Below are 25,885 nucleotides of genomic sequence, written 5' to 3'. Positions count from 1 at the left end.
CATCATGTCAAGAGACAATGGACATTTAGTGACAGACTTTGATCAACCCGTTTTCTGATTATCACCTAGCAACGACCAATCACATTGTCTAATGAAACAGTATAAAGAGAAACATTTATTTCGTGCATTCAGAGTAGCTATTACACGCCCGTTGTAACAGTGAAAGCTAAGAGAAGAGATTAAAACGTGTGTTAAAACCCAAACGACTTTATTGATTGGGGCCTAGTTAGATTACCGAGTGACTAACCCTAGTGAACGGGGCTAAGTTCGCGAAACGATATTGTCGAGCTTTTCTTTCAAAAAAGTTACAATTGAGCAAAACATCGAAGCCATTCTTATCATTGGAGTGTACACATCTATAAATAGATATTGAAATCCCTTACGCAGTGGTAATAAATGATGAATAATAACAACAATAAATATAAAAAAATATAATAAATAATAATAATAACAACAACAAACTATTAATTATCACATAGTGATATTATTTGTTGCTGATCAAGGTCTTTGGTTCTTGTTCCCATGCTTTCGAAATTATATGCACAATGTTTATCTTTATACTAATTAAGATTTACTTGCCTGCCTGATGCAGCAAAGTAAAAAAAAAAAAAAAATCATAGATGTTTTTTTAACTCGATTCGCATGAAATGGATATTCATTGAGTGAGCTCAAGAGTTAATATATGAGGGCAAACAATAATGTCAGCAAAGAATATCTCTCAGGATTGATGAGTCTGTATGCCGAGTGTGAAGTAAGAGTTGACAATAATCAATTGTAACATCAAGTATGTGACCCGCCCATGATGATCGAGCAGGGTTTCAAGGGTAATCTAAGAAGTGAGATTTCCCTCGAAAAACTCTCATCTAACTAGTCAATGTTTTAGAATTTAAACATCACGGCCCTTTATTCCCATATTTAAGTTGTGCAAATAGAATTTAGGTGTAATGCACTGTAATTTTAACCCTCGGATGTAAAAGCTAACTAGCACCCCCACTGTGGTATAAGAGGGAAATGGATGGAGCCCTCTTAAGTTTGCGCTCTGTTTAGGCACAGCCAGATAAATTTACATTAATTAGACAGCCCTGAGCTTGTTCTACAAAATGATACCATATTTGTTGGTTGTGACGTCATATGATGCCAAATGACGTCATATAACCCGCCATCCTGGATCCGCCATCTTGGATTTTACTTTTTTCTTAAAAAGTCAAGAAATAATGAAAATTGGTACAAAATCAAGCCAGAATGCTTATGAAATGTACAAATTGGTGAATTTCTGGAATTTGACAAAGAAAACTGGAAAAAATACAGAATTATGTCAAAAAAAGTTGATTTTTTGCCAAACCTACATGAAACTAGTGGTTGCTATGGAAACATAAAGAATGATGAACACACAATTGAAATATCAAAATATCCGCAAAGGATGAATGAACAGCTAATGAAAATTTGAGCCCCTTAGAGTAAATCGTCTTTTCAAAATTTTGAAAATACCTTATTGGGGGGATGGCATCCACCACCCCCCCCCTCCCTTGTACGTCTGAGGGTTAAGGGATATTGCAAAGAGGTTTGCATTCATTGAGCTTCCACTGCCCTAAGTAATATCCAAAGACTTTGTTGATGACATTAACATAGAAATAACGTTGATAAACTGACTCTATAATATCTAATATTTTTAGATTTCGCCCTTGTCTCTTTGTTAAAACTAGCCTCTTGTCATGCTGTTTGAACAGCTTTTGTTACCAAAAAATAACAGATGCCAAAAATTTTATTCTTGATTTCATTAGGCCAAGGGTGACTCTAAACTTTGATGAAATTAGTTTTGATTTAGAAAGTTGGATTTACGCAATATTTGGGTCAGAATTTGAGCTAATTTGCCTTATAGCTAAATGTTGCGTGACATGGGTAGGAAATGACATTCCCTGATTGACACCTGTCACTTCAAATGACTTGAAATTCCTGGTGTGAACTAAGATACGTCCAATCTTTATTTGTGTGAAATACCAATAAAATTTAATGTATTCTGTAAGCAGGAGCGGTGTTTAAATTTAATGCTTATTTTAGTGACATTTTTGGGATTTTGGGCAAAAAACCAGGCGGGGGGGGGGGGGGGGGTGGTCTAACTTCTAAGGGAAAAATCACAAAGCCGGCCCACTTTGTCTTTTAGAGTTGTTGGGTAGTACCTTCAATCTGGCAAAGTTTCATCCAAAAAGGAGAGATGGCATGTATCACCCCTGCCTGGTCCTCTGGTAAACTCGGTCTTAAGTCCAATTCTAGATAATAAAATCAATGTGATGCTTGTGTTTCCGTGACCATGTTTGTTCTATCAGTTAGTCTGTTGAGAAGTACAGGACAAATTGAAAGGGTAAATCTTTTAACAACCTCCCCTACCCCCGGCCGACCCCACTTCTTCCCCAGCTAGCATAACGTCTTATATTAAGATAAACAGGCAGCTCCTTAGCGTAGTAACGTTTTATTACGGATCTCAAGGAGGAGAATTAGGCGTTAAGATATTTAGTTCATCCCCGGCATGATCTTCAAAATAATCAGAAAACTAAGAAATTTCAGTATTTAAGCGCCTGAACGCTCGGAACATTATTTTGTGATAGTGAATTCTAGCCTTAAAAGAATACCGGGGAGACAGCGAGGCTGAGTGGTAAGGGCCCCGGACTTGAAATCCGGAGGACGCGGGTTCAAGTCCCGCTCTGACTACTAAGCTAGAGTTGTTTCTTGGTAGACCCTCGTTCAGCCCCTCGGCAACTTTTGTAAATAGCCGATTGGTCTTCTCCCTTTTTAACCATGTTATGTTCATTTGCATTATTTGTTTCATCATTTGGTCTCATTGGCCCTGAAAAGCCCCATTGAGAGTGTGGTCAGTTAAGATATTTGTTTATCTTTTTTATTTATTTATTACCCAACTCAGTTATAACGAGAAAAATCTAAAATACTACTCTGCCAAAGAAAAACAACAAACAAACAATCAAACACTGGGTATACCAAGGTTGGAACGATGTTTTTAACAATTATTTTGTTTGGTAATCTTTTGTTTGATCAAAATTAAAATAAAATAAGAACTGTAATATCTTAGACTATGCCTTATGCCTAAGTATGGTTACAGAAGATTTCTTAGCGTGTTCGAGCGTCTAAAAAGCAGTGTATCCCGTACATGAACTACTTAGTCCACAGATTGAGAGAATAACTGGAAGGATTGGTGCAGTGATCACCAAAGTCTCCATAGCAACCCCATGGGCCGAAAATTGCGGCACCATTCTCTGTGACACCAATACCGTGATCTGATCTTTTGCATGAATTACCTCCACCACCAATCATCATCACGGACGCGTCACCTCCCCAGTTACACCAGAATGACAGGTAGCGACTACTCTGAAGATTACTGCTGCAGTGCATCTGACTGAAACCCACCGTGGATGAGTAGCTGCCACCATAGCCGGAGATGTAACAGCTTCCACGACATGCGTTACTGTTCCATGAAGCGCGAGACCTAAAGTTTCCAAAACTTGTTATAAAGCTTCTGAAGGTTTTCCCACCAGTGCAGCTGCTGGTGTATAACAAGGCTGTGTTAGAGCTGTCATCACTCCGGGTTATTTTGATGTAATGGCCAGTGACGAGCCAGAATGCCGGTGATATCATGTCGTAGTTATTTGATGGGCTGGTAACGCTGCCGTATGAAGATGTACGGTCATACCACCAGCTGCCGCTAGACTGCATCCAGTTTGCACTGTCAGCATTTGAGAAACGTGAGATGAGAGTCCAGCCACCACCGTTAGAGGACATGTCACAGTACACCTAAGAAGGCCAAAAAATGTTGATTATTAATGAAACCATGATGATCGTCCTGTTATAATATTTACTGGGAAAACAGCTTTACTTTTTAATTCGTTATAATGTTAGTTAAAAAAATCGCCTCCAGAATTGGAGCCATGAAACGAATTAAACCATTTGTTCCACGATCTACACTTCTCAGCAAATACAATGCTGCTTTTGTTCAATCTCACTTTGTCCACTGCAATTTAATGAGGGGTAACTGCGTCAAAATGGAAATAGAATGGCTATGATCGTTTCAAGACTACTTCAGAAGTTTGTAAATAGCAGTTTCTTTGAACATTTAGCGGAAGGGTCTTTCATGTATCAAAATGTCGGTAGTCGGTAACCATATATTTCTTCAAGTTCTTAATTTTATCAATAGGTGTTTATTTGTCGAACCCCGACAGTCAGTACACGTCACTGACATATGTCACACTGGAGGGGATCAGTCTTAATGATAACTGTCCCCTTAGAAGATACTACTTTGAATCCCATTCCCTCTTTTGCGGTATCGAGACGTACGCACGCCAATTTGTCTGGCAAAATGAGTTCTAAATAAAAGAAAGTGGTCAAAACCTGAACTACTGAGCAATCTAATTTGTGATTATGGTCACTTGCCAACCAAATGCAAATGACCATATTTTAAACGAAACTTGTCTCGTCCTGGATAGGAGGAAAGTATACTATTAGTATATACCTTATTTTTAGGGTTGACGACTTCTTAGTTCCCATAATGACACCAAAGGAATGTAAAATTTCAATGGTAGCCAGGCTGCATGTCTGAGATTCAGGCTGCAATATTGGAGGGGACCATTGAGAAGGAGGTGGGGTGCAAACACAGCATCAGCTAAACTTTCGTGAAACACCGTAGTGTAATAGCTGGTAATTTTTTTGACAAGAGAGCAGAAAATGAAGCAAAACAAGCCGCAAAAGTTATGTCACAAGAGGAGTCGATAGTGTTTTCACGTCAAACAGACCGTTACTTGCCGTCACGAGAAAGCTACCAGTCCATTGTTCACAGTTTACGTTTTGATTGGTTAGTTTTGCTCTAGGTGGCCCGGTTCGAGTAGTCGCAATGTAATATTGTACTTAGTATAGGTAATCATACCGTTTCGAGTTCAATTTCAGCTTTTTGAAAGACTCACTCAACGAAAAAAACGATATGATTACTTATTAATAATACAAAAATGAAAAAAATTCGCGCGGAGGATATGCCGGAAGATCTTTCTCTGAGCCATTTTTTCAAAGTTTCCGCTCAAAATTTTCCTCCTCGTTTTACGTGATATCATTGACTTAGAAAATTTCCTATTTTCTTCCAGCCAGTCACAATCCAGAATTACGATGTATAATTAGCATTGGTGTTACACTTGAACTGCGCTGCTCTCAGCTAATCAGAATCAAGTGATTTTTTCGTGTATATTATTAAACACATAACTTGTTGTTCTAACTCTGAGAAACTTCAGATATAAGTTTTTTTCTTCCTTTATATTTTGTATTAGTCCTTTCTTACTCTCCAGGTTTATTTTGCATTGCGATGTAGACGGATATCCTTATTAGCTTCAATTTTTCCCAGCGTACGTGGATTTTTCTTATGACTTCCCAGCCATCGAACCCTCCCGTCCCTTTGGTTTTTCTCCTACCGACCCCTTCCCCAGCGCTTATTAAATGCCTGACAATGTAATGTCGCAGAAATCATCCAGTTTTCTATCAGTTAGGTCAAAGACTGTTACAGTGGTCAGTTCATGGAACCTCTGCGTTTGCTTAAAAGCACTTCAAACTGAACGAAAATATCTGGCATTTTAACCCTTGAAAGTACCTAAATTGTTCCTGATAAGCCCTGGCATCCATTATTCTACACACTCAATTAAAAATATAAATCAGTGAGTATAATATAGTTTGAAGCCAAGTTCTAAATAGTAACTTGCATATTGTATCGATGTTACAAACATGCTTGTTTTTACTAGAAAATAATGATATCAATGTTTGAAGGTTTAATATAAAAGAAACGTTCAAGACATTCAAGAAATTTACTGTAAAACAGACAGTAAATAATGAGAATCTATTTGTGCTAAAGTTTTGTGGAACAAGTTCCAGAAAGTGACGGGAATTTAAATTAAATTTTTAAGAAGTTTGCTTTTTTTTTTAACATTTTTAAATATCCATCTGATTCAAATCTCATACAATTACAAAATATGCATTGGTCAAATAATGGCGTATACTTGTTGGCAGTAAGGTTACGGTATGCTTCTGAGGCTATTATTGGTATTTCTGATCTGGATGTCAATTTATCTCAATTTATGCATTATGACAGCTTGCTTCAACCCATAGTTTGTTAGTTAGATAGGTAGTTCCATTGGAGGGTTTAGAATTACGCGCTGTACGATGGGGGTACGCTCCTTACCCATATATTTCACCCTAAATATTGAAATGTGCCTGTTCGTTCTATTCGTTCTCTAAGAGGAGAGAGTAAATGTAAGAATAAAGTATTTTGCTAAAAACGAACAAACGAAAACAAGATATAGAAGGACCTGGCAAGGCTTGTGTCTGCACCTCTCAAGTCCAACAAAGTCTCCAATCGGTTACAATTGCTTTTAAAAGCGATGAACAGGGTAACAATTAAGATACATTGTAGCATTCTAAAGTGTTAAAGAAATTTGGTCGTCTGTTTTAATTCAGGCTTCTGCATGTGCTTTTAGGTGGACGAGATTCAGCTCATGTTCAAGAATTGACAGCTTTTACTCTCAAATCGGATATATGTGACAATAATAAAAAACTAACTTATTTTAGCCTGAGCAATTTTCTTGGAGGCAATGTCTGCTCTAGTTTTAAAACACGGTTTAATTTTACAATGTGATGCTTCGATTTAAGCTGAATCACAAATGTCTCACCATATAAAACCTTCTTCTCGTTGCTCATAGCATAGCAACAGGTAGGTGCTGATAACCTACTCAAGATAACTCACTATTAGCTCATTGCTTCGGTCATTTAAAATGAGAAGAGAAAGTTTGTTTTGATTATCCACTAAAAGACATAGCAATAGTGGCGACCGATTGTCGGCTTAACAAAACCTTTCAGCTTAGCATAAATACGGACAACTACCTGAACTTCAACAAACGGTTGATCGGAACTGGCCTGCAATCTACGATTTTAATCAAAGAATACAAAAATGCGAAAGTACTCACCTGGAAAGAAGATCCCCGTATGTTTATAGGGTATATTCCACTGGAGCTGCTCCCAGCTAAAAGGAGGTCTTTACAAGATGCCCGTTCTCCAACTTAAAAAGAAGGTATATAGTGTTAATTACTCACCTTACGACCTAACTTACAAGATAACATGATAAAGCATAATAAGAAACGGATAATTTGTTGAAAGGAGAACGAAATCATCATTATCACCATCACCACCACCACCACCACCACCATCATCATCATCATCATCAACAACAACAACAACAACAACAACAACAACAACAGCATTTTCGTCATCATCATTATCATTTTATCTGAACCCAAAGTAGGGAGTTAGTAAAATTTGGGGAAACACTTCAAGTGCGATCACAAGTGTTTAATGTTATACGATTTTTTTATTATTATTATCATTTTGTCTGCAATAAGCAAGCAAAACAAACATCGATCAAATAAACGACCAGTCTGTGTCCGGCACAACGTCAAATTTAGATATCGTGCTGGTCAGCGGGCGTTTCCCTTCCGGGTTCCCTAACCTCGAGGAAAGTTATACTCACTGTAGTTTTAGTTTCCGAACAGTAATATAACAAGCCAGCAATTTACCACTGCTTACGAAGCTACACAAAAACCCTGATAATATCAAGAGCTGGACGCAGTCAAAATCAGAAAGTGAAGTTTACACACAATAGATTTTACGGCTTTAATTTCACAACTGCTTAAGTTGTGTATAACTGCGATGATCAATCATGTCTTCATATCTTTCTCCGCAGTTCAAATATATGATCTTTCACGTATTCACATGCAATGTTAAATTGCATCGGTTCTCAAAAAAAGTTAAGCTTTGTTCAATGGGACATTGGTCCCCTGCTTTGGCTACCTTTCTGAACATCAGTCATGGAAGAAAAACCGATGGACACAACCTCGACTAACTGAATATGAACTGAACTTCCCTTTCCTTGACAAAGTGTTCTTCCGTAAGCACTTTGACATACGCAAGTGAAGTTGTATACACCATCTACACATGTCCCGCCGTCTTGACACGGATTCGAGTGACACTCATCTGTTTCTGTAAACAACCATTGAGCTCGCAATTAACTTTTCGTGTGCTCATACACGCCTTGTAAAAATCTCATAACGAACTCACAAAGCGTTTCTGACTGCTTTCAACTTGATGCAGCAAGCGGCTGATTATATTACTCTCAATAACACGACATAGGCTTAATTGCAAAAAAACCATCTTTAATGGGTGGTTCACTAATGTCTCACTTTCAACAAATTCAAACTTTTTTGATTGGTCGAGAGCTGAACAATTTGTCCAAGTTGGTCTGGCAACGACCTGTTATGTCCGCAAGCGCTTCCAAACACGGAAATTTAAAAAAACATACAAACAAACCACCAATGTTAACAATGGTAGATAGTTTTATTCTTAAAACACTAAGAGCTACCATTGTTTTGTTTTTGTAACTTAGACCCTAAATGAGTCAGGAACATCTTTTACAATTATCGATTTATAATGAGTACTCTTAATATGTTTTAAAAGTCCTTAGATTGAAATCCGCGTTAAGCTGCCTTTGCATTCCTTAGATTTTCCAAAAAATCACTCCAATTTACCTACCACGACCTATACGAATCGTCGTTGTAGGATTAAATAAGGTTGTAAAAATTCCACCTTCTTCTTTGCAGGCAAATGAGAGCATAAACAAATAGCTTGGTTTGTCTGTTTTCAATATCTCGTGGAAACAAAATTGACTGTTTCCATTCCAAGAAATACGAATAACTATTTGATCCCTAAAAAAGTTTCATTTTTGTCTTCGACAAATCTCTTTTTTCAGCGCGCTCGAAATCAGCACTGATCTGGCTAAAGCCACGAGAACGAGAGTGCTGTGGTTTCGCTAACTTCTGTTGATGCTTGAAGACGTAAATTCGCCTTGCTCGCAACATAATTACACGTCAACAGCTGTTTTATCGAGCTATTGTGGAGGGGCTTTTATAGCGCGCGCTTAATTTCTTACAGGGTGTTTTACCAACAAAACAGAAAACAGTGTCTAACTGAAGTCAATAAAAGTAACTCTTGAAGAGATAGGTTTTTTGTACCTTGACATTGTTTTCCAAAATACGGCGAAGGACAAGTACATGTGTAGTTATTAACTCCATCAGTACAAGTTCCACCATTCAGACAGGGATTACCGGAACATTCGTCGAACTCTGCATGGAAATAAAACCGGTTGGTGTTGCATTAATTAAGTTTTAGTTAGTATTATTCATTCAATATCTATTTGTTTACTTCTTATTTCTTTTTTTTTTTCTTTCACACGCTGAGCATGGATATCCGCTCTGATTATTCTTGTTTTTCACGTCACCGCAGCCATTTTGGTGTATCAACACGGCGGCCATGTTGGTGTTCCAGATTAATCCTGTGGGATTCGAACTCTTTTCTCATGTGAGTGAAAACGCTCTATTGCATTAATACCTTTTTATAATTATTGGTATTAAATCAAACCCACCTTCGCATGTCCGCCCCATGTGTGTGCGAGGACAGGCGCAGGTAAATTTTCTTTTGCCGTTAACACAGGTTCCTCCATTCAAACACGGATTACTAGTGCATTCATCATAATCTGTTTCGCAAAAAAGCATCATAAATTGATTAAGTTTATGTCTTGCTGAGGTCTTATTCTCCATTCTTATAGTTACCAGTTAAGGTCATTCCCCAGGGAATACTGATGATAACATGTAGTCTTGCCCTTTGTTTCCTACTCTAATTTTTTAACTTGTGGTAGTGGGGGAATATGAAAATTGATAGTCTTAACAAAATAGAATGTGTATTCACCTTTTTTACAAGTATATTGATGACATGCAGCACAATCTACGTCATTCCACTTGTAACCGTGATCAACACCGAGTGTGTGTACGCAGTCTTCTCCACCAATGTTGTTTGGTTGTTTCTCTGCCCAGTAGCGGAATTTCTCAGGACACCCATCCACCCAGACGAACAGTGCTTCTGTGGCAATGTCATTCAAACCAATCCATGCCTTGTCACCATTATGTCTTTGCTGAATATACACGTTTTCCTCTTGAGTTTCAATAGCGGCTAAGTTAGCGCCCATGTTTCTGCAGATTGCACTGGCGTTGGACCATGTCTCACATATTTCACTGGTAAAGTAACAGGAACCATTATAGAAACTCCAGCCAGGTTCACAAACATCTATACAAAGAAAGTAATGCAATTAGCTATCTATTAGGGTGCTCTAGCTAACATATAGATTTAGGCCAGCCTAAAAGCGTAGCTCCTGGGCCGGGTTGTTCAGAGTCAAATTAACCTAACCCAGGAAAAGGAAGAATTTTGATTTGAGTTTTGGCGTTGAGGTTTTTTGTATATTGTTTAACCTTCTGTTTTGAGTTTTAATAATCACTATATATGCAAAACAAAGCGGCAAAAAACATTTGTATAGAAGAACGAGATATAATTCGGTTAACCTTTAATCCTGGGTTAGCGTTAGCCGGCTTCCGAACAATCCTGCCCTGTTTTCAACAAGTTAACCTGGGATGAGCCCGCGATCCAATCGAAAACCAGCACTTGGTCAGCGACCTCGATGAGCTGTAAACTTGAGCCCGCGATATGGTCATGTGATACTGATCAGCGGATACCTTGTTTTAAAAGGTGTCAATTGATCATAACTTGGATGTCCAATATCAAAGAAGTACACGGCAAACCAAGGCTGCATATCTCTGTCAACCTATTATTTGGAGTATGGCCGCCATGTTGCGCGACTCCGTCGTCGTCGTCGTCGTCGTGCGTAGGCGCCCACGAGCAATACCGCTAGCCATGGTAACCATGAGAAAATCAACTCATGGGTTTCCTTTTCTTTCCTATATGAGTATGGGGCTCCGCTTGGCGGCCCTTCGGGCCGCCGGTGCTCCGCTATTAGGGTGTAATATGACGTCTGTCTTTTTTCTGGAGCTGCAACATTCGTATGTTTAAAAGCTTCATATTGTAGCATATAAATACGTAACGCAATCAAACTTTTACAATAGAAATGGAGTTTTGTGTACACCGTTCGCCATTCATTGTATTAACTGGAGCGTCCGCTGGGGCAATAAATGTGGCCGTTGTTGAGAGGTGGCCGTTGGTGTATATGTTTAACCGTATAATAAAGTAGTTAAGCCCGTAAGAAAAAAGATTCAACGTTAGCTATACCAACAAAGCAACCACTCCAACCAATAGTTATATTCAAACTTCAGCAACTTCAACTTCACTTTATTTTGCACTTACAGTTTTGAAATTACCATATTAGCATAAAAAAAGAAAAAAGATACATATATAACAATTAAAGGTGAAAATGGTCTATAGTTTGTGCATGGAGGCTAATAGAACCGCGAAGTTGTCGAGTTAGCCTCCATCTCGTTTGAGTGAACATAAAAAACCCCAAAAAACATGGGAGTAGAAGGACGTATTACTAAAGGAAAGTACTAAAAGAATTGTGATCTTTCTCAGTGACCTTTCTTTTTTATCCCACCTGGCATGATTGCATATGACACTGATAGAGGATCATGCTGGTTCACAAACAATTCCTTCACGCATGCTCTAAATCCTGTCCTGTTTATATACTGCAAAGAAGAAGAAGACATGCAGAAAAGAATTACTGAAAAAACTTGCGAAGTGATAATAAATGTTACTGAATCCAGACATGTTATTAATCAAACTCAGCAATGTTTGCCTACATTTTCCTCTTTGCAACCTCTAAATCTATTCGCATGCAATTATTTTTTTTGTATCATACCATTCATTAACTGCGCATTCTCCCCACTAAACATACTGTAGCTAGGGCACACCTCGTTAGATAGCAAGCACATGGAAAATTGTAGACAGCTTATAAATACATCAAACGGAGCTGCTCAGTATTGACCCCAGGGACTACAACTATTCAGATGGTATAATGAAAAAAAAAAAAAGCGATTCTGACCTCAACCCAAGCTGATATTGAATTATAAATAGGATTAAGCTTTCCTCCTTTTGTTGAGTGATTTGCAGTCACCAAAATTGCTGGAGAGTTGTTATAATGCCTCTTAAAGACCACGTCCTAATGAAAGAGAGGAACAGGCATATATTCTTATTATGAATGTAGCATAATTTGTCCAATCCAAAATAAGTAACATAAAATCAACATCCAATTGCGTAATAAGGCAGAAATAAATGAAAAATACGATTATAAATACGATTATAAATGAAAATGTCACGTGGTTAAGAGCCGGGGCAACAAATGTACAGGTATAGCTGAAATTGTATACCTAAACTAAAAGTGATAAGAAATCTAAACTATAAGGTTAGTATTCAAAAACGAGTTATTAGTGCTGAGCCACAGAATTGAATCGTAGCACCTTTTAAAAACGTTTTTTGGTAGATGCACCTTTTGAGACGCGGAATTCGCACCTCCTTTCTTGAACTTTTAAATTACTGCCATGTGATGCTTTTCATATCACATATGTACCTTCAAGGTCCGGTAATACGGGCAACATTTTTCTCCAACTTGTCTCGCAACATTGTTGCATTGCAAGTTGAAACACTCTGTTGAGCGTATTACCACGTTTGTGACCAACTTGTCCCGCAGCAAAATACAGTGTTGCAAGTTGAGGTAACATGTTGCGCAAAGTAGACTCGAGTTCTACTTTCTGCAACAAATCTTAGTTTTGCTGCTCGTATTACCACTGGAGCTACAACTTGTCTCGCAACAAATTTGAATTCGACGCTTGTGATTGGCTGCCGCGAAGCCAGGCAACGCGGCAAAAAAAAAAAAAAAAAAAAAAGAAAGAAAGAGAGAAGGAAAAAAAACACGGCCGAGCCTGAATTCGAGGTAGGCCAGTAGCTCTAGGAAAGTAATAAATTGACCCTGTAGAAAGTCCTCGAGGGCTATCATAGTCTTTGGGGCACATCGTTTGTCCCTTCAAAACAAGCGATAAAAAAGGCAAAAGGCTTGAAAGAACTTGCAGAAATACAACTTTTCGCCTGCTATCTTTTACAACAACAACAACAACCACAACAACAAAACTTTATTTTGTTCTGAAATGACACTGAGCTTCATACTGAGAGAACTTTGCTGGCACGGGAAATTAAGAAGAAAATGACGGCCAGAAGTCGAAGTGAAAGCTCGCCGAAACGCTAAATTACATGAAAGAAGGCGCCATCTTTATTTGCACACGATTGACTCAGTAATGAAACGTGCAGAATTCGCAGATTCGCAACATTGTATTATGCTGCGAGACAAGTTAACGTTGGTCACAAACGTGGTAATACGCGTAACAGAGTGTTTCAACTTGCAATGCAACAATGGTGCGAGACAAGTTGAAGAAAAATGTTGCCCGTATTACCGGACCTTTAACAATGATTATCTGGAAAGTTTGAGTCAAGGGGTTATGATCCTGATCATATTCTCTCGTTTGAATATATGAACGACTCAATGAAGCTGAACGGCAAGTTAATAGATCGTAATACGAACGCCAAAGTAAGCTGTATCCTGAACTGTGAACATACCTCGCAGAAAGCATAGTTGAATTCTTTGGATGGTTGTTTTCCGTTGGTAAAGTATACAAACCCATGTTCCCTAAACAGAGGTCGATGAAGCTCTTCAAATGCCATCCAATCCTGAAAAAAGAATGGAACTGGCATAATTTTTTGTTATCATCGCTTCAGACTTCAAACTTAAGACCGTTCAGACTTCAGACTTCAGACTTCAGACTTTAGACCTCAGACTTCAGATTTCAGACTTCAGACTTCAGACTTCAGACTTCAGACTTCAGACTTCAGACTTCAGACTTCAGACTTCAGACCTCAGACTTCAGACTTCAGACTTCAGACTTCAGACTTCAGACTTCAGACTTCAGACCTCAGGCTTCAGACTTCAGACTTCAAGGACCCCACTCCAGGGAAAGTTTTGTTAAAAATGAGGCTTATTTCACGTTTACTTAATGGCGTGTGACTTTGCAATATTAGTGGATCCATATTTTCTGACATCACGGAGAAAATAGTGACATCCAAGAATGAGATTTTATTGCTGTCATAGAAAATAATAATCAACAGAAAATGATATAGCCGCTCCATCTAGGCTATCCACGTAAGAAAAATAGAATTTAATAAATATCCATGGGGCTCCATTAACCCCCTCTCGTACCTTCGTGTGTTAATGATCGCTGATACATCCCAGGACCTCCCAGGGTTAAATGAAAACTTGTCTTTCGTATTTGTTTGAGATTAAAAACTGACATCGAACCACAAATTCGCATCCTAGATTCTGCCGCACAACCCTAGGCGCTGATTGTGAAAGAATCAGTGAAATTGTCGCAAGTTGATTGCTTCCATCTTGGAACGGACCAAAGTCAGAAGTCAGAATTACGAAGTACGTAGACTGAAGACAGGAATCTGAAGTCTTTTCTTAGTATAAGAAGAGAATTGAATCTACATTTAAAGATTCTAAAGCCGTATTTTTAATATCGGTTACTGAGAATCACTCACAGCGTGGATGCTTTGGTGGGCTCCATCAAAGTTTTGTAATTCTCTGATACAGATCTTGAAGGACGTTGTTGTGACATCTTCTACCCACGCAGAGGAAGCATCGTGCTTTACACCATGCCTTTCATGCTGTGCTGACAAAAGCACAGTTGGCACTGATTTAAACTTTTTCTGCCAAAATATAAATGGCAATAGAAATATTAAAAGCCTCTTTATGGAGCTCTAGACTCGTCTTAACTGGTCGTTAGCTTTGCTTGAAATCTACCCAGACAAATAGATAGATTAAACTTTAAAATCATTATTATAACAAAAGTTAATTATTTACATCTACTGCTAAAGAAGTGTTAATATTTGATGAGCTGCATCAAGCTAGCTATTAAAAGAAAGATTACACCACTGAACCAGAAGTTTGGTTAATTAGATGTAGAAAAGAAAAGAAAATCTTCACTGCATCACTCGATTGTTTAATTAACAGATGCATTCTTTCAAGTATAAGTGTTATGATTGATTCTAACCGGAGGCAGAGACACGGAGCGGCAATTCGTTCCAGTCCACCAAGTTGGCATATCCATTTTCCCCGACACTCCCCCGTCAGGGGCCCCCTGGTATGCTAACCAGTCCACTGTGGCAAACGTTTGTCCATCTTTCTTCTCATTTCTCCCAGCCTGTGTAACACAAACTGTGAAATTGTTCTCTCTGATGTCTTCAACCCAGACCACCACAGCTTCATGGACATAACCAGGCACTGTGTGGTTAACATGATTCACGGAAACTTGTATATGAACTGTTTTGTCAGGATAGAAGACATAAGGAGCCAGTGGGACTTGGTCACAAACTGATTCAGCCCAGCTTGGGGTTCGATGGAGAAGATGACGACCTTTCTGCGAAGGAAATCCTAGGATTGAAATATAAGGAATGTCAACTTAATGTCAATTCTTATGACAATGAGAAAAATAGTGGCTACAAGTAAAGATAGCATTGATACTTTCTCGGATATATTCAGGCCTGTTACTAAGCATTGCTGACGTCAATATTTTTATTCGAGATTCAAGGCCAATTATCCAAAAAATGTCTGCCTGCCCCTAATTTCTTTATTGATTTCAATAGCCCTTGCTAAAATCCTCTTGTTTTTCCACATTTGTCCTGATTTGTACCAAAGACCTTAGTAGCCGTCTTGCAGCTACAGTAGATTAAATCCATGTAGTGGTCGTCGACTTAATTTATAGCAGTTTGTTTACCTGTACAGGCACCTGGGTGATACAGAGTGAAGTTAGCTTTCAGATGGCACATTTCTCGCTGGAACACACATTCGTTGTCGTAGGTGGTTCCATTGGAGGAACACACAGGCTCTTCGTATGATGGACAATTATCCACACATATACACCGCGCGTCCCTGGGCCCAAACGCCTTACAGACAGCGAAGTAGTTACAGGAAATGTTGATACACAGATCAAGAGCTGTAAAACGAAATATTTAGCAAATGGAAATGGGATTCATCAAATGAATCTACCTACTGCTTGATTGGCAAGTCTAACGCTGCATTCTTCGTTGTTTAGTGATCAATACTAGAACCGATCCATTTTTCGTTTCAAAAATTATCATAGGGGGTGGGGTGCAATTTTACGCTCTGTTTTGAAAATTGGTTGTTGCATGAAAGTCTACTCATGTAATCTCACAGAAAAGTGTCAAATGGTATGTACTTGATAATTAATTGAGTAGAGAGTTAAATTATCATTTCAGCAGAGCCTCAGAGTCTTGTCAGTGGTGTACGGCTTAAAAGCCACATTCTGATCAGACATTCTAATTAGGCTGCCAGGTCCAGGATAAAAACGACGAGGAAGGAATCTCCAAGTAATTCATAATAATTACGATACGCGTATCACTCATATTTTAAAATTAAATTACACACATCACAGTCTTTGTTCTTGCCTAAATTAAAGTCAACTTTGACCTGTATTTTTCTTAACGCACAGTTTGAGTTCAAGCAATCTTTGATTTACCTCCAATAACCGCGTAATCAACAGTAACGGAATCGTGCTGAATTTCCATTCCTGTCAAGTCTTTTATACACACACGAAAATATGAAGTCGTTATTTCCTATTATGCAGCAAAAAGACTTGGATTAGTAGAATAATGATATTCATTGAAAACGCTTCAATTTGATGAGTAGGGAGAATTTGCTTGGAAACCTTTTGCAGGTGGAATGTAAAGTGTCTGCAAAATGTCATGATACGCAATAAAAGATATACTAAGACTAGCTCGCTATTCTTTTGCCAGTTGAATTTCCAGCTCTTTGAGAATTTCCAGGAATTCCTAGGAATTCTCAGATATTCCGAGAAATTCCAGACTATGCCGATTAGACAGAGTTGCATAAGTTTGGAATTCCTGAGAATTCTTGGGAACTGCAAGTTACACAAATGTATATGCTTGGAATTCCTAGGAATGCTCAAGAATCTTACTTGAGGTATTCTTAAAATTGAATGTCAAACATATGTCCTTGGGATCACGACTGGACCGATTGTAGCTCTGTAAATTATATTTTCCATGAAAGCACTCCAACCCTTAGCTTTTAGGGACGACTTAAAAGTATTTCAGATAAAACTATTGCTTAAATTCTCTAAATTTCAAGATGTGTGTCTCACCAAATTTTACTTTAATATCGCAGTGGATTTTTCTGTTGAACAGTAAAGAGCACTACATGTCAGGGTATAGACAAGTTACCTCAATCCAACTGTTTATGACGTTGTTCTCTGGCTTGATAGAATAGACGTTCTTGCCATCGTAAAGGTGATTTGCTGTTACTATGACAACCGGAGGTGCATAAAACTCTTTAGAGAAATTATGTATCTGTCACGACAGCAAAAGAGAAGGTTAGAAATAAGAATTGCCTGACGACATAATATTGATAGTAATAGGCTCGAGGCACTTAGGATTTCCGCTTTTCTTTTTGCTGAATAGATTTCAGGTGAAAAATTATTACCTTACAAAAAGCGAAATTGTCTTTTTCCAGCGGAGCGCCACCACTTTTAAACTGTAGTTTTCCTTCAAAGGTAAGGTGAACGCCTCCTCGCGTGAATGCTAGCCAGTCCTGAAAGAAAACATAGTACATTAGAAATCATAGAGTCACTTCAAAGTTATAAACTCATATCTATTTTAAAAACAATTCTCATTCAAATTTTGACTTGAAAGTTTAATAGGTATTAGAAAAATATCTGATCGGTCTATGATAACAAGTTCAAACGGTTTAAATCAAGCATTTGTGGTCCAAGTTCTGGTTATTTTATAATTGGAGGAACATGTCAGCTTTTGGTGCAAAGAGGAAACAAGCGTTCTTTAACTTCATCAGCCGCAATTATTTTCATAACAGTCAAGGAGTTTCTCCAGACAGAAGTCTTTGAATTCTTTCAGTACAATTATCTCACTGTGAAAACTTACCACTTGTAAATTCTGATGCTTGCCGTCGAATGTTTTCACTTCGCGAAGGCACACCCTGAAATAATCTTCTTTAAGCTCTTCTATCCAGATATTCATAGCGTCCTGTGACCTGTTGCTGACAGTGTGACGTGCTGTGGCGAGAAGTTTTGGGACAGAGGGAAAGCGCTGCAAAGAAAGAGCAAAAAACATTTTCTTTACTCTAGTATCAGTTTTAAAAGTTTACTGAGCTGCAGATCTGACCTTGTAACTACAACGTTGCTAGGCGACAGCATCGATAATTCGATTACTTCTCATGTTTTATTATCATATTAAGAACGTTTTCCCTGCTAACATTAACTAACCATTACAGTTGTGAAATCACCTGTGCAAAGCTAACTCGTTCACATTTTGTGCCGCTGGTGAATGTACTGAAGGAGGCGGTGCCGTCCAACATTCCAGAGGGTGTGCCTCGAAATGCAATCCAATCAACGATAGCGGATCCATTTGTACCAAGACCCGATTCCAATACACATACACGAAAACTGCTCTGTGTCACGTCTGATGTCCACACAACTGCTGAATCATGAACATTGAAAGATACTTTCCCATGGTTGATGGATGCAAGAACACGTACATTTCTAGAGCTAGAAAATGCACGAGGGTACTTCACGGTTGTGCAGTAAGAAAAGTTGGGGCGTGCCACAGTGAAGTTGACCTTGCCATTTTGAGCGGCAACTTGTCCTAAAATAAGATGATGGAGAGCATTTTCAGAAGTGAAAACAGGAAAGAGAGCAACCAAGCAGAGACCTTAGAATGCAACTCATTTTTTGAAAATGAGTAACTCTGTGATTCTACAAAGAACTCCCGAAGGGGTTTAGCGTGTGACCTAAATTAGAACTAATTTAACTGTCCAGTTTTACTTAAAAACTTAAAACTTTCATTTTGTTTCTACTGTGACACGGCTATAACTGGTCAACTAAGCATTTCCTTCTTTGTATCTGAATGTTTGTCACCACTACTCAATTGAATGCTTTTACTGTAAAACTGCATTTCTACATCAAATTAAAAAAAGAAAAAATTGAAACAATGGTTTCTTTTCCTTATTCTTAAACTTATAGGTAAAAACATTTCCTTCCTTTTACTTCTTTCTTCGTAACTGCGATAACAGAATAAATAATGGATGTAAAACATGTAAGTCAAGTAGTAAACTAGAAAAGAAAGTGTTCCAACTAAATGCAGTGTTACATTTGACACGAATTCTGAGAGAATATAAAAATTGATCTGCTTAATCAACTGAGAGGCATTTCCTGAAAGCTGGAAATGCATTCATGCTATTTTTTGCTCTGCTCCCGTTTACTTCCCTGAAATTAATTTCAGCCCTGCCACAGGTCTCATTTTCCAACAATATATTAATGGTATTTAACTGTAAATACAAAATCCTTTGAATTTTTTTGTGTCCTGAATCCATTCGTATCTTTCATTCAAGAAGTGGTAGCTAGAAGTAGATGTGTTTATAGTACTATGAAGGATTTAGGGCAGAATTATAGAATTTTAGCAAGTTGTGATAGCCGAACAGGTATCTCTGTAAACTGTAATATCTAAAACTCTTCTAACTACTGTTAAGTGACATTGATAGTACTGATGTGGTAAGGACATTGAAAGCGATAGAGAATTTTTGTATGGAAATGTAACGATGATTTTGAATCATTTAAATGCCATATTGTATTTAACTCTAGGCCCATTTAAAGATATCAAACATGCACGTAAGTGAAAAACAATATTGGAGATGTTACTGGTCTATTAAGATCTTAACGCTATTTTGGTGACAATATGTTTTCTAGCTTTAGCGGTCGTTAGCATCACGAGGTAATTTAAGCTAAGAATGAAAAAAATTGCATTCCTGTAGAACATTTTCTTACAGTACATTTTTCTTCTATCCGAACATATTACCAGCCTTCTTCTCTCCCCAATTAGTACAAGGCAGTCTCAATTGGGGTCCTTATTTTCCAAGCATAAACATTATCGACAAGCCTTTCAAGGCCTACAATAATTCAAATTCAATCATTAACCACAATAAATTGAATTTTACTTTAGCCATAATCCTGTATGAGGTATTTTAGAACTGTTTTTTATGTCTATGTGGTCATACTCATTTCATTGTACTCAAAGTTTTCTCGAGAATGGATACCAATGGTTTCAGATGGTATAAATTAAAGTCACGATACAGCATTCAGTTTATTACAACAACAACAACAACAACAACAAAAACTGGAGTACTTAGAAATCACCATCAATGATAGCTACTTAAAGTAACCAAGCAAATTGAACACAGTTCTTAAATGTAACTAAGACTGTACTAAGAATTCTGAAATGGTTTAGTGTCCTCCATAGGATCTCACTTAAACCCTCTGAAAAATAAGCGTAGTACTGTTCAATATCTGCATCCGTGTTTCTACTGTGCTGTCCTTCCTCAACTAAAGAAAATCTGCCTCTTTTGTTTTTGCATGTTAAAGCAATTTATCTGTGCTACCAAAATTGAGACAAAAATTGGACTTTCAAAATGTTTCCCAGCTAATTTTTTTTATGCAAAATTGAAAATAATTAAAAATAACTCCTCATCTTTTTCTAGAGTATGTGTTCAAATAAAAAGTTTTAAGAGTAACTAGTTACTGTGAAGCATGCATCTCTTCGCTGTGTGCATGACTAGACCTTAATTAACCATCTAAAAAAACACCTAGCATTGCTCAATATATGAAACCGTGTTTCTACTGTAGTTCCTTAACTAAAGAAAAACTGCGTCAATTGTTTTTGCATGTTAAAGCAATATATCGGTGTCACCAAAATCCAAAGAAAAATTTGACTTTCAAAATGTTTCCCAGCTGATAAATTTTGTTTCTTCGCTGTGTGACTAATATTGGTGCAGACATTAAAAAATTTTAACGTTTAAATTAATACTTATAAGTATTGTAACATAATCATATCTAACTCAGTTAATGTAATTCAATGTAATGTAATGTACCTAATGTAATGTAGGTAATTAATGAAAGTGATGTAATGTCACTAGGCAATGCAATTTATAAAAAGTAGCTTACAAAGTTATAGTTTGGTTGATTTTCCAAAGTAATATTCCAAATCTTGCATTTTTGGGTATTACAAAATAATACCACCACAGAGGGAAGTTCCAGTTTTCCTTTACAACACATTTGCTCTAAAATTATTTAATGTCTCTACAACATATATTTTTTTGTAGATATTTTTCAGAGCGTATGAATTTTTCAATACAAACGGCTGTCGTTAATTTTTTTTACTCACTATCGAAACGAAAGAAAACAAACGCTATACACCAGCCTATTTGTTTAGAATTATCGAAGAGCCACTGGGATTACTCTTGAGTAGTTCATATTCCCCTCTGGAAGCACAGTAAAGCTTCAGTTGAGATTTGTGTCTTTGTGAAGAAAAAGCACTGTAGTAAATATATGTACCATAAATTAAAATATGATTTTTTTTTTTAATTTTTCGAGTTGATTTCTTTTTATTTTGACAAGTTTTCAGGCCACCGCACATTTTGTTTAGTGGAGGTCAGCCAAAATTATGTAAGAAAAAAAGTTTTATATTTGATTTTTCCGATGTTGACCTTTGAATTTGGGCTTCTAAAATGTAAGCTGCATTTGCAGCATCAAGAAAATCTCGGAAAATTCTCTAATCTAGCAGATGGAACTGCTTGAATTTCCTGAGGAAAGCAAGCTGTTATGATGACAGAATCTAGCCTGGATAATTCTGGTAAATGTTTCAGAAAGTGATATGAAGCCCTAGTCGCTCTTCCGTGAACACGAAAAATACAATTTCCTCAAAGACATGGCAAAAGTATTTTTGTTCATGTGTAAAGAAGATTTTTTTTGAGGAATATTTTCTGCTCTGTTAAAAAAAAGACATCCAATTTAGTTGATAAAATTGCTGAAGTTTCCTTATGATGACTTATCTAGAACTTTTGGCAAATATTTCATAAATTGATGCAGACGCTTCTGTCAATATTGCGGAAGTAGAAACGTTATGCGATTTTTGACTCGCCACATTCCCAATTCCCATATCCGTGCACATGCGAAGAGTACTTTTATCTGGCTGATATTAACACTTATAAATTTCTAGACCTTATAATTTTGAGTCTACAACTTTTCATAGTTTTATTACTATCGGTGCTTTGATAAAGGAAATTAGATCAAACTCTATACCTGTTGCCAAGAGGGCCCCATTGGATGCATCCTACCTACTTACCTACCTACCTATTTACCTGACATGATTGGGATGTAGCTATGGTTTTCTTGTGAAGCATTAGCTACAAAAGTAAAAGTTTGGTAACTATGAAAGTCTTTTTGAGGTGAAATTGTTATCTTTTGGTAAGATAAATTTTTTAATGGTTTTTAAAAATATATTTTCATCAATGGGACTTATTTGGTTCTACCAAATATTTTACAGTGAAAAGCAAAATACCTCAGTTTTTCTTAATTCGCTACACTTGCTGAAAGCTAGTCATTCTAGAAAATGGTTCCACCGATCTCTTCTCCAACACAGTAAAACGTTCAAAGTTTGCCCTCATAGGGGATTCCTAAAACACAGATTATTTACAGAATGACAAGAAGGCATCTTTACACTAAAAACTTCAAACTAGTTTTCTAAAATTGAGTAGCCGGCCATAAAATTTATAAGACGAGGCTAGCAAAGTTAGATTTTAATTTGCATTCAAAAGCAATCTTCTAAAATCTTACATTTTTCTGTATAATAAAACCATACCATCACAGAGGGAAGTTTTTTGTTTGGCCATTTCTAGTTTCGCTCAATAACACGTACATTTGTTCTAAAATTCGTTAGTGCCCTTATATAATCTTTTGTCTAAGTTTTCAGTGAATACTGCTATTTAGTTTTTCTCCCTATAGAAAAAAAAAAAAAGAAAAGAGATGCTGTATACCAGCCTATTTTTTCACTCTAGAGTAGTTGATATTCCCCTATGAAAGCGCAGTAGCTACAGTTTAGACTCTTACTTTGCGAAGAAAAAGTACTGCTGTAAAAAGAAATATGAGCCATTATTTTCAAAGTTCACATTAAAAGTATTTTTGTATGGCACGAAAATATGAAGGCTTTTCATTTTGAGATTTGGATACAAGTTTTGAAGGCCACAACACATTTTGCTTTAATTTGTGGATATTAGTCAAAAACAAGAAAAAAACAAAAAGATTTTTATAGTTGATTTTACCAAAGCACTTTTTTGAATTTAAAATTAGTTTTGACTGTTATGGGCATCTTAAAACACGTTTGATTGATAGTTTTAACTAGTTCATTTTTACAATATGTAGGCTGCATTATATCAGGTAAATTTTTGTAAGTTGTCCAATCTAGCAGATGAACTGCTTGAATTTCTTCAGGAAAGTAATTTTGCAATATGACAGATGCTAGCCTGGATATTTTGGCTAAATCCTTCAGGAACCAATTTGAAGGCCTAGTTACTATTATGTGAGAAAGAAAAATCAAATTATCTCAAAGGCATGGCAAACTTAAAATGATAAATACTTATTTATATTTCTTTGTAAATGTTTAAAAAACTGTTTCAGAGGAATATTTTCTGCTTAGTTGGAAAGAAAAATCATCCAATTTAGTTGACAAAATTGTTCATAATTTCCTAACAGTCATGAAAAGTAAGACGATAGAGAGTGATACAGAAAAGATTGGTCTTATTCACTACTCTAGCAGAAAGAAAACTAACTCAATTTAATTAATTGATTGGATTGATCGAATTTCGTCAAAAGCATGAGAGAAAGATGATAGAGCTTTACTTCAATATCTAAATAACTTTGGTAATTTTCTCCCTCGGGGTGATTCAAATGTTTAGTTACTACTCTGTGCGCAAAAAGAAACATCCAATTTTGTTGAAAATAGCGAGCGAATTTCGTCATAAGCAAGGCTAAAGTAAGTTGATGGAGACTTATCTGGATAACTTCGGTTACTGTCTTAGAAAGTGATTTATACTGTTAGACAGAAAAATCATCCAATTTAGTTGTCAAAGTTGCTCAAATTTCCCAATAATCATGGCAAGTAAGACGACAGAGAGTGATGTAGACAGTTTTCGTAAAACTTGCAGACAAAGCCTCATCCTAGCAGAAAGAAAAATCATTTCATTTCATTATTTGATAAAATTTCTCGAAATTCGTCAAAAAGCATGCCTAAAGAAAGATGATAGCCCTTGAGTTAATGTCTAAATAAGTTTGGTAATTTTGTTTTTCCTCGGGGTGATTCATATGCTTAGTTACGACTTTGTGGGCAGAAAGAAACATCCAATTGTGTTGCTAATAGTGCGCAAATTTTTTCATATGCAAAGCCTAAGTAAATTGATGGAGACTTATCTGGATAACTTTGGTTAGTGTCTTAGAAAGCGATTTATACTGTTAAACAGAAAAAAATCCTCCAATTTAGTTGACAAAGTTGCTCAAATTTCCCAATAATCATGGTAACTAACTAAATATATTTTTAAGACTGAGAGTGATGTAGATAATTTTCGTAAATCTTGCAGAGAGCTATTCAACTACTTATTCTAGCAGAAAGAAAAATAATTCCATTTAATTAATTGATAAAATTGCTCGAAATTTCTGAAAAGCACTAGGCACAATTAAAGAAAGATGGTAGATATTGACTTTAATGTCTAAGTAAGTTTTGTCATTTATTTTTTCCTCAGTGAATCAAATGCTTAGTTGTGTGCAAAAAGAAAGGCAACTTTGTGGCTAATAGTGCGCGAATTTCGTCATAAGACAGACAAAAGTAAGTTGATGGAAAAGTTTCTAGATAACTGTGGTAAAATTTTTAGAGGTGATTCACAGTAGACTTGCGTAAAACTCGGTGAACAAGAAAACGCATTCAATTTAGGTGATAAATTCGCTCAAGTTTCCTCAAAATCATGATATGAAGGTGACGAAGATTGATCTATAGATTTTTGTCAAACATCTCAGAAACTGACTCATGTTATATTTTTAACCCGCTGCTTTCTCAATTCCAATCTCCGTTCACAGGCGGAGAGTCAGGTATTATCTCGTATCGGTACAACTTATATAATTTACAGTTGTGCATGGTTCTAAGTAAGTCGTGGAAGTTCAAGAAACGTTCGTTCCGCTAGGTGATTATTGAATCCCGTTCAAAACTTATTTGAGGAATATTCTGTTGAGAAAAAATTGCAATAATGGAGCCGAACATTACACCTAGGCAAAACCATGATTGTAACTACAATAAATCTGAAGATTTTTGGGTAATTTTTTAATCTTTATTTTTAAATAATTTCGTGCGAGTTTAGAGCTTAGTTTCAGGATTTCGTTATCTTTGTACTAAATGAAATCGTTTATTCCAGTTTTAGTACGTAATTCACTGGTGATCTATTTGTTACGCGAAACTGCTGATGTATGTGTTCAAGAATATGAAATAGCCGTAAAGAAAACGCTGTACTGATCTGATTTTGGAAACGTAAGTTAACTACAGCAGATTTGCTGAGGTAGAATTTGCCAGAGAAACATGGTTTGCGCGAAGGAGGATTCAATAGCTCGTTAACTTATAGACACAAAATTATGTTGTTTAGCTACCTGATACTGCAGTTAGGCAACCGAATAAAAACAGTAGAGACACAAAATGCTCCATTTCAAGCACAATCTGCGCCTCCAGGAAGGAAATTCGGTGGGTTACCAAGAGTTGGAAATGATCCAACTTGAAAATAGAGTGGTACAATTGACGTCTTAACTACCACTAATTTAGGACGTCAAACTAGCATAATATATGTGTTTAATGAACGAGTCAGGACAAGAAACGGACAAGTGAAGTACCTGTAAATAATTCTTTTTTTTTCAACCTCGGCTAATTGATATTATCGAACTAAACTTTGCTGTATTATCTACGAATCTGGCCAAAGGAACAATAAATCCCTTTGAGCCGTTGACGT

General features: G+C 36.8%; 1 protein-coding gene across 1 annotated transcript; it reads right to left on the bottom strand.

Annotated features, from left to right (window-relative positions):
• Positions 1 to 2,953: 2,953 nt before the first annotated feature.
• LOC145479122 (uncharacterized) lies at positions 2,954 to 25,623 on the bottom strand. Its single transcript, XM_081457379.1, has 17 exons — positions 25,533 to 25,623; positions 18,302 to 18,660; positions 17,941 to 18,105; positions 17,486 to 17,593; positions 17,227 to 17,352; positions 16,506 to 16,602; positions 15,744 to 15,962; positions 15,021 to 15,400; positions 14,509 to 14,676; positions 13,531 to 13,641; positions 11,966 to 12,082; positions 11,519 to 11,609; positions 9,832 to 10,206; positions 9,509 to 9,619; positions 9,099 to 9,209; positions 7,002 to 7,093; positions 2,954 to 3,801 (listed from the first exon to the last, which is right to left on the bottom strand). The coding sequence occupies exons 1-17, from the start codon at positions 25,585 to 25,587 to the stop codon at positions 3,166 to 3,168; spliced, it is 3,321 nt and encodes a 1,106-aa protein (XP_081313505.1). The 5' UTR covers positions 25,588 to 25,623; the 3' UTR covers positions 2,954 to 3,165.
• Positions 25,624 to 25,885: the final 262 nt, after the last annotated feature.

Source organism: Orbicella franksi, chromosome 2 (genome assembly GCF_964199315.1).
Source record: "Orbicella franksi chromosome 2, jaOrbFran1.1, whole genome shotgun sequence".
NCBI lineage: Eukaryota > Metazoa > Cnidaria > Anthozoa > Scleractinia > Merulinidae > Orbicella > Orbicella franksi.
Note: the sequence above shows the minus strand (reverse complement) of the source record. Positions and strands in the feature narration are given on the sequence as shown.

What these genes read in the sequence shown, in the direction of transcription:
- LOC145479122 (XM_081457379.1), bottom strand. Translation starts at nt 25,587, where the DNA reads ATGGAGCATTTTGTGTCTCTACTGTTTTTATTCGGTTGCCTAACTGCA. An exon ending in TCAACTATGCTTTCTGCGAG is followed by an intron (nt 12,083 to 13,530) that starts GTATGTTCACAG and finishes CTCTTTCATTAG; the next exon opens with GACGTGGTCTTTAAGAGGCA. An exon ending in CATGGGGCGGACATGCGAAG is followed by an intron (nt 9,210 to 9,508) that starts GTGGGTTTGATT and finishes ATTTCCATGCAG; the next exon opens with AGTTCGACGAATGTTCCGGT.